The sequence below is a fragment of the Saccoglossus kowalevskii genome, chromosome 5 (genome assembly GCF_978046115.1).
Source record: "Saccoglossus kowalevskii chromosome 5, keSacKowa6.1, whole genome shotgun sequence".
NCBI classification, from domain to species: domain Eukaryota; kingdom Metazoa; phylum Hemichordata; class Enteropneusta; family Harrimaniidae; genus Saccoglossus; species Saccoglossus kowalevskii.
The window spans coordinates 36,232,388-36,245,613 of NC_140645.1; the positions used below are offsets into that span (position 1 = coordinate 36,232,388).

A 13,226-nucleotide genomic window follows, 5' to 3' on the forward strand; every position below is an offset into this window, starting at 1 on the left:
CTATAATATCAAAAACTGCCCAGTAACGATGGTAACTAACAACAAGTAGAAGCATGAAGACTTAGTAATAGCGCCATCTGCAAACAAATGTATATATTTTTACTTCTGTGTTAGTTAGTTTTTTTTATTTTGTGCCAGGCGACAGTTCCGGACATTGAGCGCCATTTTTTTTTCTGTATGTGCAAATTGCAAGTGCTAGTGACGACACATAGTGCATTTTGCCACTGAAGTCATATTCATGTTTGGGACTACATGACAGGAGTGTGTGGCCATCTCTCTGTCAAATTGCAATTTGTTAATGCGCTATCCTGGCGTCAACCAGGCCCGGTCGAACACAAGCACCTGCGGACCTTAACCAAGGTTCCCCCAAAGTCGCATTCGTTAGTGAATGAATCTCGGCCAGTGGCTGAGTCTGTGGCACACTCACTCAGGGGTCGACCCTTTGAAGTTCAGCCTATTAGGTAGGATTTGAACTTGGGTCTACCGATCATGAGTCTGGTGCAACAACCACTATGCTACCAGTGATCGAAATTTAGTTCAAAACAATCAATCAGCAAGCACTTCGCTTTGAATTATGGGATGGACAGTGGCAGCTGCTATCATCGGGGGCGGAGCTACGTCACAAGACGTTCTACGTTGCTAAAACGCACACCACTGTACCCATTCTCTTTCCCAGAGACCTTTGCGGCCAGAACACAGAAATAGAACTCTGCCTGGGAGATTTCACTGTACCATGTATTTATATGGGCCCTGCGCGAGCATGTGTGGAACGACGGGCGGCGCGAGCATGTGTGGAACGACGGGCGGCGCGAGCATGTGTGGAACGACGGGCGAAGAGCCGGTGACAATAGCTAAATTCGAGAAAACAACACAAATTCAACTTAATTCTGAACAACTAAATTTATATATGTTACACACGCAGAGGTAACCTTGTTACACTATTCAAGGGAGTCTCAACAACCATCCCAAAGTACCGTTTTCTGAGAGTTTTCGGCATTTGTTTTCACGAGAATATACCATGTGATGGCATGGACGCGCATTATGGGCTTAGATAATATTTATCTCTTGGGCCAATCACTAATAAATATTATATAGAGCTGATGATCGGTATTTACATTTTTATGAGTACGTTTATAAGCCAAGATACAGCATAGAATATTGAAAATAAACAAAAAATGTCACAAAAATCATGAACTGCTGCAACTCCGAATTGATTGTATTTTAATTAAATGTACCCAATCCCACAAATTAAAAAAAATACGCCAACCATTCATCTCGGTTCTCGTTTTCCCCCGAATAATTTTGCTGTAAGCATGGAACTAATGTCACTAGCATCCATGATCTACGTATCCCTTTTACGTACACGTATTATATACATGTACGTGTATTACACATTACCAATCTATTTCTATAGGCATACATTTGACATACTGTGATCAACAAGTTACATTTTAAAAACTGAATATCAATCCAAAAAATGAATAAATCTCATTTTCCAAGTATTGCGAGTTAATATGTTACGTTGACCAAATCCTGGAATGAATTTTGAATCAACACTCCATTCGTGTACTTGTTTCTGAGTACCTTTACCCCTAATGATGTCTGGTATCCCCTATTGAGAAGAACTGTTACTGAGTTCGTTATACCGGTCTCCATTATACCTGGTACGACTTACCCCATTGGATTACCGTTTCCGAGTTCGGTATACCCCTCATTAATTATTGTACCCCCTAACATATTGGCTTACTTATATTAAGGAATATTGTATCCGAGTCCACTACACCCCTCATTATATCTGGTTCCTGGCTAGATTCGCATTTCACCACCGCATTGTCGTCACTCTTTTCCGGGGTAAGCGTCAGGGTGCTAACGACATCATAGGCACCGTCTTCTAGTTCAGTCACGTGAGATCCCTTCGCATTTTCCAACTCTTCGTCGTTCTTATACCAAGTTATCATCGGAGCAGGCTTTGCATTCGTTGCATGGCAACTAAATTCAGTGTCAACACCGACATTTACTGATACGATTTCTGAATGACTGAAGTCCAGTATGTCGACAGTGTCAGGCGTCTCTATACGTAGAAAATGAAAACAAAGTTTATAAATAAATGCAAACAGGGGTTAGAAAGTGAAACATTCCACAACCGATATTTTACATAAAGATATTGGTTCGCTCTACCACGATGTAAGGCTTATTGTGTGTGGCCACTCTGAATAGGTGATTTTCCGTACAACTGCGAGATCTCGCGAATTGCGTGAAAGACGCGCGACGAACATCTGCCACAAAAATCGAACGATTTTATTTTGAACTCGAATTTCTTTATTTCGTAGCTCACATCGAAAGGCCCATCTTTAACAGGAAAATATTGCGTTTGAATATTCTTACTCAAATGTGTACAGCACATTATTAAGCATGGAAATATCCTCCTAAATACTTTCACGTTTGCCGAATCCCACTCGATGTTCGTCGCCACTACGACGCTAAGACCTTTGTTTGTCTTGTTTTTACGTTCGATTTCACGCATAACGCGGGATCTCGTAGTAATCGGAAAATGGTCTATTACAATTTATTTTTTCAGTGAAATTGAAATCAGAAATGTCATAGTGTTCGAAATATCCTAAATTACACAAGATTATCGGTGTTCCGATATAAATAGAAACGACATGCAATAAATACCAGTGAATTATATTTCTTACTGTGTATTTTAAGTTCAGTTGTTCCAGTTCCTTCTTGTTTAGCAATATAAAAGTCTACTTCACAGGTATAAGAACCAGCGTCATCAAGTTCAAGTCTGCTAATAGTCAAACTAGCACGTGAACCTGACAAGGATGTACGACCAGCGAACTGATTATGTCCAGTACCAGTTCCACCATCTGTGACGTCATAGATTATTTCTTCAAAACCTCCGATTTCAGGTTGGAAGTGCCAGAGAATAAAATATCTATCCTGAAATGCAGAAGGCGGCGTGTAATCGCATGTTAGTGTCACTGATGTTTGGACTAACGCTTCTTTGCTCTTTTCCACGATAACATCCAGTATTCCTGTACATAAATTAACAGCTGTAACAAAAAAATCATTAGCGGTGAGAAGGTTGTATTACCAAATAAAAAGTTGATAATGGTTGTTGGATCAATGGGTTAATGTTATCATGAAATATCTAGGTATTCTGTTTTTCAAATTCGTTAGTCTATAGGGCATAAAACTAAGATTATATTTTGACAAAAAGGGTGAAAATTAATGGGCAACATTTAAAATTATAAAAATATATATAGATGTATTGACAAACTAAAAATCGCATGACGACAACAACGTTTTTTGAAACAGTAACACACAAACTAGTAAAATTCTTTGAAATGCATAGCACATTAAAGGTACAGATCATACACATAAGTTGTGTATTAGATAGCATTGGCATGTTGGTGTAAACTCACTAGCATCGATACATTTTATGTACAGGGCAAATTTGTATATGAAAAATACCAACTATTTGGTTGCTATGACAAAACCCTGAATGTCACATATCTTTTAAATTAAAAGGGGTAGATATGATAAATAAATTAATTTTATGTTTTTAGGTTTTCGGTGTTTTTAATCTCTAATTGTTTCCCTACGAGTTATTTCCACCAAGATTCTACATTGAGATACGTGTTAAATCAATTGTATTATTATTGTCATTACAATATCTCAATTGAAAAAATGTTTAATCCAAGTTTATCAATAATTTTGTTATAGAACAAAAGTTGAATTTGTCCCAATTTCCTGATATGATAGTTCAATTTTAATTTTCATTTGTCTTTATAAATTCTATGAACGTACGGTATGACGACATTCACAGAAGAAATACATTAGACACTCACCCTTACCACTACAGAGTGTATAATAATTTGAAAAAGATCTCGGAGTGAAAACGAGGACCAGTATTTCAAATCTATAAATGTGTGAATCATTTCATTTTTACTCTTTAAACAAGAGTGGTCTGGATACAGTTCATGTTTTCAGGGCGCCGTAACTTAACTTGCTTAACTTGGAGGAATGTGTTTCGTGTTCAGTTTGAGTCGGTGCTAGGCTAATCGTTGCGGCGTTAAACTTTGACGAATACGACAGTGCCGCCAAACTTAGGAATTACGTTCTCCGGCACCCATGACAGGGCCGCCTTGACGCTTACTAATTACCACACACTTCCTCCCATAAAAGGGCCGCCACGAAACTTAGAAATCACCCCCACCTCCGTCCATGACAGTTGCGCGACTCTTAGCAATTCACCTCCCCCACACACACACACCGCCGTACACGACAGGACCGTCACTCTTAGCAATAAACTCCGCATCATCGCCGCCGTCCACGAGAGGGCCGTTATATTTAGCAATTACCCCGCTCCCGTCTATGACAGGGTCGCTACACTTAGCAATACGCACCTACAGTCTGTACTTCATTCAGTCGACACTCACCGCGACATTCAAGGCTAAATACCAACGTACCTTAGCAACAATGAAATGTAGCACACTTCTAAATATTAATTGCTGATTTCACAATACCATACTACAGTCATAAAATTGTCATATTCGTGCACATAAACTAACACACAGGTCATACCTGTTGTTGTCCATACAGAATATACCGAAGTAAACTAGTTCGTGATTAAACTTTCCAAGACTGAACCTGTTATGTGAACTCATTATATGTACCATGACAGCATGAACAGTCGGTCGCCTCGGTAGTCGCCTCGGTAGTCGCCTCGGTAACGGTATTTCGAAAATAACAGGTTTTATCTACTGATGAACATTTGAATGAACACATACCTGAATACTAAACTAAAAACTTTTGTCTTTGATTTTGTCTTTGATTACCAACTGAATTATACAACATTTCAAAGTTTAATGCGGTTTAAAATGAATAACCTTACAACAGTTTACCTCATCATTGTATTTGCGTATGCTTTATATTATAAAGTCAATGTCGTAGCAATAAATGAATATTATCATCGTTTATTGTTCCGAAATCTTGGGAAACGTCACCCGAAGAAGATCTCTGAGGTATCCTCAATAGTAACTGTGTAAATGGCACATATCCATAAACACATTAAATGTATTCATTGTTGAGCTGAACAAGTTTTTGAGATATTTGACCTGAAAATTGGCAGGAAATGATGTCACGTGATATATGATTGTATTGGGATATAGCGGGAGAATTTTAAAACCATTATTATAATACGAGAATGGACATCAACTTATTAACGATAATCAATGTCCATTTCGTTATTTATTACAAACGCGTCAGAAGTAGCTGATATGTCTATATCATACTTGCAGTCAATGACTGCAAATGTTCCCCGTGATTTTTCAAACCTAATTTACCCTTGTTTCAAATTCAACAAATATTAGACGTCGATTTTGCCACAGTTATATTACTCAGCAATCACAGTTTACTTCTACTAGTTGATGGTAGTTATTAAGAAAACTCACCTGTCAAACACAACACCAATACAAATGTAACATGCATTTTCCGTTTAGTATCCACGAAATATGAACAGTTTTCAGTCACGACGCCTTCAGTAAACCACCTTTACTTCTCGTGTACAAATAAGGCCACGTTGATTACTTATTCCTTTCTAGTATACATCCACGTGAAAAAAGTAATCCCCCTTCAATGCACGAATTGATAAATTGTTTAATAAAAATAAACAAGTGAAACACCATTTTATATTACCATGGCAATTATCGTGTTTAAAATAATCTATATCAAAACTATTATACTAAATACGTTTTGTTTTAAATTGCGGACGAATACAACACAACAGTAATCGAAAGGGCTGTCCATAAAACCTAATCCGTGGGCGCATTCATCTCAACATTCCTATATTCACATGTTATATACCACACAAAAAATACACATCGACAATTTAATTATCTTTTAAGTTGGTATATTAATTGATATTGTTTAATAAGATGTAAAATTGGTGTAGATCGGACAAAGACTACATGTTGTATTAAGCTGAAGTCTTAATGGTCGGTTTCATCTCACTGAATGACCGACATAAGGGTACAAAGTCCAGAAAGTATAATAAATATTCGCGTGAATTGAACATTAAACATTTTATTGCTTTTTTTCTTTACACAGTGAGTTGTAATTATGAAAATTAATGTTGGTGTACATATGAAATACATTTCGTGCAGCAATATTAATATATTTCTGAACTCATTTTTCAAAATCAGTTGTTTACATTCCCCCCTCAAAAAAAAAGAATTTTATTGTCGCAAACGACTTATTTACCACTTCCGTGTCACTGAGAATGTTCTAGAACCGTACTGTGTCTGGGTGGAATATTCTAGATTTTTTTTAGAAACTAGTTGAATAGGTAATAGAACACTGTAGGAGGCAATAGAAGGTAATGAAACATTCTAGAAATTTGTAGTAAGTTCCAGACTCATTATGTATGCTGATGTAATGGTCTATTTATAGACAGTGGGGGTATATATAGGGGAGTTGTTCAGCACTGAGTCTGATCGGAGATCTCGTTGAATTGTATTGGAGTTTAAGTATCTAGTTATTGGAGTAGTAGAGTTTTACCGCGTTATTGTACTTGATGTTTGCAGAGTATAATAATACCAGTACCAGTTGGAACCTCATCTCCGTGTTCGTATGTTATCATCGCCGCCAGGGAAGTCTTTCTGTTACTGTTGCCATTTTGGTATTTGAACCATCACACCTGTACTATACCAAATACGGTAATATTACGTTGCGTGTGACAATTATAATGTCGAAAACGGAAAGGCTTTATCTACCTCAATGGATACTGAAATTGTAGACGACTTTCCAGACATTATGGATCTACAGGGGACACCGTTCAGATAGTCACGACAATACCATGACATAACAGCGTCAAATAAAGTAGAACATCCAACACCACTGAATAGGTTGACACACAAGGTGATGTGTGATACCAGGGCATTACATTCAACTACAATCACTAAATGGGCTCACAAACAAGGTGATGTGTGATCACAGGGCATTACATTCAACTGCAATCACTGAATAGGTTGACACACAAGGCGGAGTGTGATACCAGGGCATTACATTCAACTGCAATCACTAAATAGGCTCACAAACAAGGTGATCTGTGATCACAGGGCATTATATTCAACTGAGGTCACTGAATAGGTTGACACACAAGGTGATATGTGATTATAGGGCATTACATTAAACTGAAGTCACTGAATGGGTTGACACACAAGGTGATGTGTGATACCAGGGCATTACATTCAACTACAATCACTGAATAGGTTAACACACAAGGTGATTTGTGATACCAGGGCATTGCATTCAACTGAAGTCACTGAATGGGTTGACACACAAGGAGATGTGTGATACCAGGGCATTACATTCAACTACAATCACTGAATGGGTTGACACACAAGGTGATTTGTGATACCAGGGCATTGCATTCAACTGAAGTCACTGAATGGGTTGACACACAAGGAGATGTGTGATACCAGGGCATTACATTCAACTACAATCACTGAATGGGTTGACACACAAGGAGATGTGTGATACCAAGGCATTGCATTCAACTGCAATCACTAAATGGGCTCACAAACAAGGTGATGTGTGATCACAGGGCATTACATTCAACTGAGGTCACTGAATGAGTTGACACACAAGGTGATGTGTGATACCAGGCATTACATTCAACTGCAATCACTAAATGGGTTGACACACAAGGGGATGTGTGGTACCAGGCATTGCATTCAACTGCAGTCACTAAATGGGTTGACACACAAGGTGGTGTGTGATTGCAGGGAACTATATTCAACTACAATCACTGAATGGATTGACACACAAGGAGATGTGTGATACCAAGGCAATAAATCCAACTGCAATCACTGAATGGGTTGAAACACAAGGTGATGTGTGATACCAGGCATTACATTCAACTGCAATCATTAAATGGGTTGACACACAAGGTGATGTGTGATACCAGGGCATTACATTCAACTGAAGTCACTGAATGGGTTGACACACAAGGTGATGTGTGATACCAGGCATTGCATTCAACTGCAAACACGAAATGGGTTGACACACAAGGTGATGTGTGATACCAGGGCATTACATTCAACTACAATCACTGAATGGGTTGACACACAAGGTGATGTGTGATACCAGGGCATTACATTCAACTGCAATCACTAAATGGGTTGACACACAAGGTGATGTGTGATACCAGGGCATTACATTCAACTGCAATCACTAAATGGGTTGACACACAAGGTGATGTGTGATACCAGGCATTGCATTCAACTGAAGTCACTGAATGAGTTGACACACAAGGTGATGTGTGATACCAGGGCATTACATTCAACTACAATCACTAAATGGGCTCACAAACAAGGTGATGTGTGATCACAGGGCATTACATTCAACTGCAATCACTGAATAGGTTGACACACAAGGCGGTGTGTGATACCAGGGCATTACATTCAACTGCAATCACTAAATAGGCTCACAAACAAGGTGATGTGTGATCACAGGGCATTACATTCAACTGAGGTCACTGAATAGGTTGACACACAAGGTGATATGTGATTATAGGGCATTACATTAAACTGAAGTCACTGAATGGGTTGACACACAAGGTGATGTGTCATACCAGGGCATTACATTCAACTACAATCACTGAATGGGTTGACACACAAGGAGATGTGTGATACCAGGGCATTACATTCAACTACAATCACTGAATGGGTTGACACACAAGGTGATTTGTGATACCAGGGCATTGCATTCAACTGAAGTCACTGAATGGGTTGACACACAAGGAGATGTGTGATACCAGGGCATTACATTCAACTACAATCACTGAATGGGTTGACACACAAGGAGATGTGTGATACCAAGGCATTAAATCCAACTGCAATCACTAAATGGGCTCACAAACAAGGTGATGTGTGATCACAGGGCATTACATTCAACTGAGGTCACTGAATGAGTTGACTCACAAGGTGATGTGTCATACCAGGGCATTACATTCAACTGCAGTCACTGAATGGGTTGACACACAAGGAGATGTGTGATACCAAGGCAATAAATCCAACTGCAATCACTGAATGGGTTGAAACACAAGGTGATGTGTGATACCAGGCATTACATTCAACTGCAATCACTAAATGGGTTGACACACAAGGTGATGTGTGATACCAGGGCATTACATTCAACTGAAGTCACTGAATGAGTTGGCACACAAGGAGATGTGTGATACCAGGGCATTACATTCAACTGCAATCACTGAATGGGTTGACACACAAGGTGATGTGTGATACCAGGCATTGCATTCAACTGCAGTCACTAAATGGGTTGACACACAAGGTGATGTGTGATACCAGGCATTGCATTCAACTGCAAACACGAAATGGGTTGACAAACAAGGTGATGTGTGATACCAGGGCATTACATTCAACTGAAGTCACTGAATGAGTTGACACACAAGGTGATGTGTGATACCAGGGCATTACATTCAACTGCAATCACTAAATGGGTTGACACACAAGGAGATGTGTGATACCAGGCATTGCATTCAACTGCAAACACGAAATGGGTTGACAAACAAGGTGATGTGTGATACCAGGGCATTACATTCAACTGAAGTCACTGAATGAGTTGACACACAAGGTGATGTGTGATACCAGGGCATTACATTCAACTACAATCACTGAATGGGTTGACACACAAGGAGATGTGTGATACCAGGGCATTACATTCAACTGCAATCACTAAATGGGTTGACACACAAGGTGATGTGTGATACCAGGGCATTACATTCAACTGCAATCACTAAATGGGTTGACACACAAGGTGATGTGTGATACCAGGGCATTACATTCAACTGCAATCACTAAATGGGTTGACACACAAGGTGATGTGTGATACCAGGCATTGCATTCAACTGAAGTCACTGAATGAGTTGACACACAAGGTGATGTGTGATACCAGGGCATTACATTCAACTGAAATCACTAAATGGGTTGACACACAAGGTGATGTGTGATACCAGGCATTGCATTCAACTGCAGTCACTAAATGGGTTGACACACAAGGTGATGTGTGATACCAGGGCATTACATTCAACTGAAGTCACTGAATGGATTGACACACAAGGTGATATGTGATACCAGGGCATTACATTCAACTGCAGTCACTAAATGGGTTGACACACAAGGTGATGTGTGATACCAGGGCATTACATTCAACTACAATCACTGAATGGGTTGACACACAAGGTGATGTGTGATACCAGGGCATTGCATTCAACTGAAGTCACTGAATGGATTGACACACAAGGTGATGTGTGATACCAGGCATTGCATTCAACTGCAGTCACTAAATGGGTTGACACACAAGGTGATGTGTGATACCAGGGCATTACATTCAACTGAAGTCACTAAATGGGTTGACACACCAGGTGATGTGTGATACCAGGGCATTACATCGAACTGCAATCACTGAATGGGTTGACACACAAGGGATGTGTGATACCAGGGCATTACATTAAACTGAAGTCACTGAATGAGTTGGCACACAAGGTGATGTGTGATACCAGGGCATTACATTCAACTACAATCACTGAATGGGTTGACACACAAGGTGATGTGTGATACCAGGCCATTACATTCAACTACAATCACTGAATGGGTTGACACACAAGGTGATGTGTGATACCAGGGCATTACATTAAACTGAAGTCACTGAATGAGTTGGCACACAAGGTGATGTGTGATACCAGGGCATTACATTCAACTACAATCACTGAATGGGTTGACACACAAGGTGATGTGTGATACCAGGCCATTACATTCAACTACAATCACTGAATGGGTTGACACACAAGGTGATGTGTGATACCAGGGCATTGCATTCAACTGAAGTCACTGAATGGGTTGACACACAAGGTGATGTGTGATACCAGGGCATTACATTCAACTGAAGTAACTGACTCGGTCAAAGAACACTAAACAAATAACTGACAATCAGGAAAAAAAAGCAATACACAATCAAAATACCTGTAAAGTGTCATTAGTAGCAAAAACACAGGATGTACTGTAGAAATAGGTAGAGAGAGAAGACAAGAAAGAAATTTGAATGCTTCCGTTATCCACACTCCTTGGCACTCATCATCATCAAGGAATGGCATGCACTTTGAGTTTTTAGTTAACCTAGTTATTTGGTAAAACACATAGTGCTGCTAACTTTATAAACTGCAATATGCATTAACAATGGTATTATACAATGAAGTCATTAGTAATTATTTTGAAAATGAATTAATCTTCATGTTAATGTAAAATAATGTTACACTGTATTATTCTTATGGAATATTTGAAATAAAAATAAAAGCCAGGATTTTGGAGGAAATATAACAATTTGTAGAGGCAAAAATTACTTATATTATATCTAAGTATCAGGTATTTGAGATCAGGTTCTCCAGATCAGTGGTACAAATGTCTTTATTTCTGTCTACTTTTTTTTAGCCAAACTTCCACATATACATGTTTCTTGAAAATTATACATTCTTAGTCACGCCAAAATTGAGTTAATGTAACCACAAGAAACACGGGATGAACAACGACAACAATGACAACAGATATTTCATCTTTGTCTGCTATTTTAGATGCACGTCGTTAAAATGTGATCCACTTAATTGAAGTTTATAATACACATGTACCAAATTTAATTATAAAGTGATGATTAATTCTGAAAAAAAATTTGGAAAGCTGAAAAGTAATTTATTATGCACATAATAATGTAAAACTATTAAAGTTTGTGCAATGTCACAGACCATCAATGTACCATACTTCATTGAAATGTGATTAGAACTGAAAAATTTTGAATCATTATGCTAATGAGGGAATTAATATGAACAGATTTTAACCCAAAGCAGTGCAGTTTTAGTGAAATGGGAATAATTAGTACTAGAGATATGTGTCAAAACTGAAAATTGGCTAAATATGCATACTTGTAATTAATATGCACAGTTTTTAAACCAAAACTAATCAGGTATGCACATTGTTCTAGAGCATCTATGTACCAAGTATTATTGAAATGGGGATAATTAGTACTAGAGATATGTGTCAAAACTGAAAATTGGCTAAATATGCATACTTGTAATTAATATGCACAGTTTTTAAACCAAAACTAATCAGGTATGTACATTGTTCTAGAGCATCTATGTATCAAGTTTTATTGAAATTGGGATAATTAGTACTTGAGATATGTGTCAAAACTGAAAATTGGCTAAATATGCATACTTGTAATTAATATGCACAGTTTTTAAACCAAAACTAATCAGGTATGCACATTGTTCTAGAGCATCTATGTACCAAGTTTTATTGAAATGGTGATAATTAGTACTAGAGATATGTGTCAAAACTGAAAATTGGCTAAATATGCATACTTGTAATTAATATGCACAGTTTTTAAAACAAAACTAATCAGGTATGTACATTGTTCTAGAGCATCTATGTATCAAGTTTTATTGAAATTGGATAATTAGTACTTGAGATGTGTGAAAACCAAAAAGTGGCTAAATATGCATACTCGGTAATTAATATGAACAGATTTTAAATCAAAACTAATCAGGTCTGCATATTGGCCTAGAGCATTTATATACCAATTTTCAATGAAATGTGATGATTAGTACTTGCTTGTGATATCAGTGGAGAATCAAAAAAATTGACTAATCATTATGCAAATTAGGTGATTAATATGCACCAAGAATATAAAGGGATTTATAACATAACCAAGTTTGAAAAAAGATTGGACAAAAATTACTTGATTTTTCTTGATCACAACAATGAAGAATAACAGACAAACTAAACCTTATAACTCACCACTATAATATCATTACAGGCAAGGTAATAACCAACATTTCATCTTGTGTTTGCCATATCAAAAATTGAAAATGTTGTTTAAAAAAACAGCCATTATTTCTATTTCATAACACAGACAACAATGCATATTTCCACTGAGATCAGTGACCTTTGAATGTGTATCACCAGTGATCAGTCGAGTAGAAACAGTCAAAATATCAGATTTTCTCAATTTTTGCATGATATTTTCATACAGGACATCTGTCATTCATATCCAGGGAAGACTGATGAATAAGGTAACCAAGTTTGACAAAGTTTAGAATAGAATTAGTAAAGTTATTGTGCACACAATAACAATTAACGACAACAATG

General features: G+C 37.8%; 1 protein-coding gene across 1 annotated transcript; it reads right to left on the reverse strand.

The window, feature by feature from the left end:
* LOC102805487 (basal cell adhesion molecule-like) lies at positions 1-5,499 on the reverse strand. Its single transcript, XM_006823575.3, has 4 exons — positions 5,463-5,499; positions 2,697-3,059; positions 1,748-2,071; positions 1-77 (listed from the first exon to the last, which is right to left on the reverse strand). Exons 1-4 carry the CDS (start codon positions 5,497-5,499, stop codon positions 1-3), a joined length of 801 nt encoding a protein of 266 aa, XP_006823638.2.
* Between the last annotated feature and the right edge of the window lie 7,727 nt (positions 5,500-13,226).

Bases quoted from the DNA above. Each gene is read 5' to 3' on its own strand.
- LOC102805487 (XM_006823575.3), bottom strand. From the start codon at position 5,499: ATGCATGTTACATTTGTATTGGTGTTGTGTTTGACAG. The intron at 3,060-5,462 runs GTGAGTTTTCTT...TTTTTGTTACAG, and splicing joins ATTGGTGTTGTGTTTGACAG to CTGTTAATTTATGTACAGGA. The intron at 78-1,747 runs GTAAGCCAATAT...ATTTGTTTGCAG, and splicing joins TACAATATTCCTTAATATAA to ATGGCGCTATTACTAAGTCT.